This window comes from Coniophora puteana (assembly GCF_000271625.1).
Source record: "Coniophora puteana RWD-64-598 SS2 unplaced genomic scaffold CONPUscaffold_15, whole genome shotgun sequence".
Classification (NCBI taxonomy): Eukaryota; Fungi; Basidiomycota; class Agaricomycetes; order Boletales; family Coniophoraceae; genus Coniophora; species Coniophora puteana.
This window is the reverse complement of record NW_006913067.1, coordinates 733,840-734,873: the sequence shown is the minus strand read 5'-3', so window position 1 is coordinate 734,873 and position 1,034 is coordinate 733,840. Positions and strand designations below refer to the sequence as shown.

At 53.2% G+C, this 1,034-nt stretch overlaps 1 protein-coding gene across 1 annotated transcript; it reads right to left on the bottom strand.

The window, feature by feature from the left end:
* Positions 1-187: 187 nt before the first annotated feature.
* Positions 188-1,027, bottom strand: CONPUDRAFT_158744 (uncharacterized protein; the record flags this gene model as incomplete). Its single annotated transcript, XM_007775770.1, has 1 exon — positions 188-1,027. A coding segment is annotated over one exon (840 nt), but the record flags the coding sequence as incomplete, so codon positions are not given.
* Between the last annotated feature and the right edge of the window lie 7 nt (positions 1,028-1,034).

The window sequence follows — 1,034 nt, the reverse complement described above, 5'->3', positions numbered from 1 at the left end:
TTGGTTGAACTCTGTATTATCATCATTAGTTCTCAAGCTCTGTCCTCACTCGATCGGTTGAACTCTGTATTATTATAATAGCTAAGGTATCGCACATCAGATAAAAGACAAAACGAATATATATTCGTACAGAGCAAGTACAGAGAGTATCAGAATAGTATGTTATATACCTATGGAGCCTCAACCATCACAACGTCATCGTCATCGCCCTCTGAATCAATGCCAACGCATACAGCAGCGGAGGATTAGTTTCTACATCGATGAGACCAGCCTGGTGCATCTCGACGACCTGTCGCCGAGTGCATGCGGGTTTGAGCTTGAAGGTCGTCGTGACCTTGTCCCAGAGTCCATCCTTCGTGTCTGGGATTGCTCGGATGTTGGACTTCCAATCGTCATCGGCCATGCTCCATCGCGTCCTTGCATCGCGTAGAGTCTCGCGAATATACCGTATGTCGGGACCGAATAGAGCCTGAAAGCGGTCGGCGGGCTTGATATGAGTGAAGCGGGTGTCGTCAAAAATCTTGATGGCGGCTTCGACGTCCTTCGCATTCCAGCCAGATGGGAATGGTTTGTTAGTTACGATTTTCGACGGCTTGAACCTAGGAATCTCGGAGACGTCACTGTGGGCCTGTATAGACGTGTTCGCCGTGCTAGCGCCCGACTGAGATGACGAGGAGCGAGATGATGAGGAACTTGACGCGTCGGAGAGCGATGGATCAAGGGAGGAGGGCTGGGCACACCCGGGTGGCTGAGGACCGCCCTGCAGAGCAAGATAGGCCATCTGCTGCGTCCGGTTTGGCGACAGTGCAAAGGGTGATACGGTACGCTGACGCTTGCTAGGGCGAGCAGCTTCCGAGGACGAAGGAGGCGAGTTGAGAGATGAAACCGAGGACTGGCTGGGTGAGGAAGACATGGGCTCGGGAGTCGGCGATCTAGTACGCTTGACACGAGCTGGCTGCTTCAGCTTTGCGCGGATTTTTGAGCGGTCGGCGGAGAGGCCATGCCTGTAGGAAGGCGCCGTGTAATCCTTCACA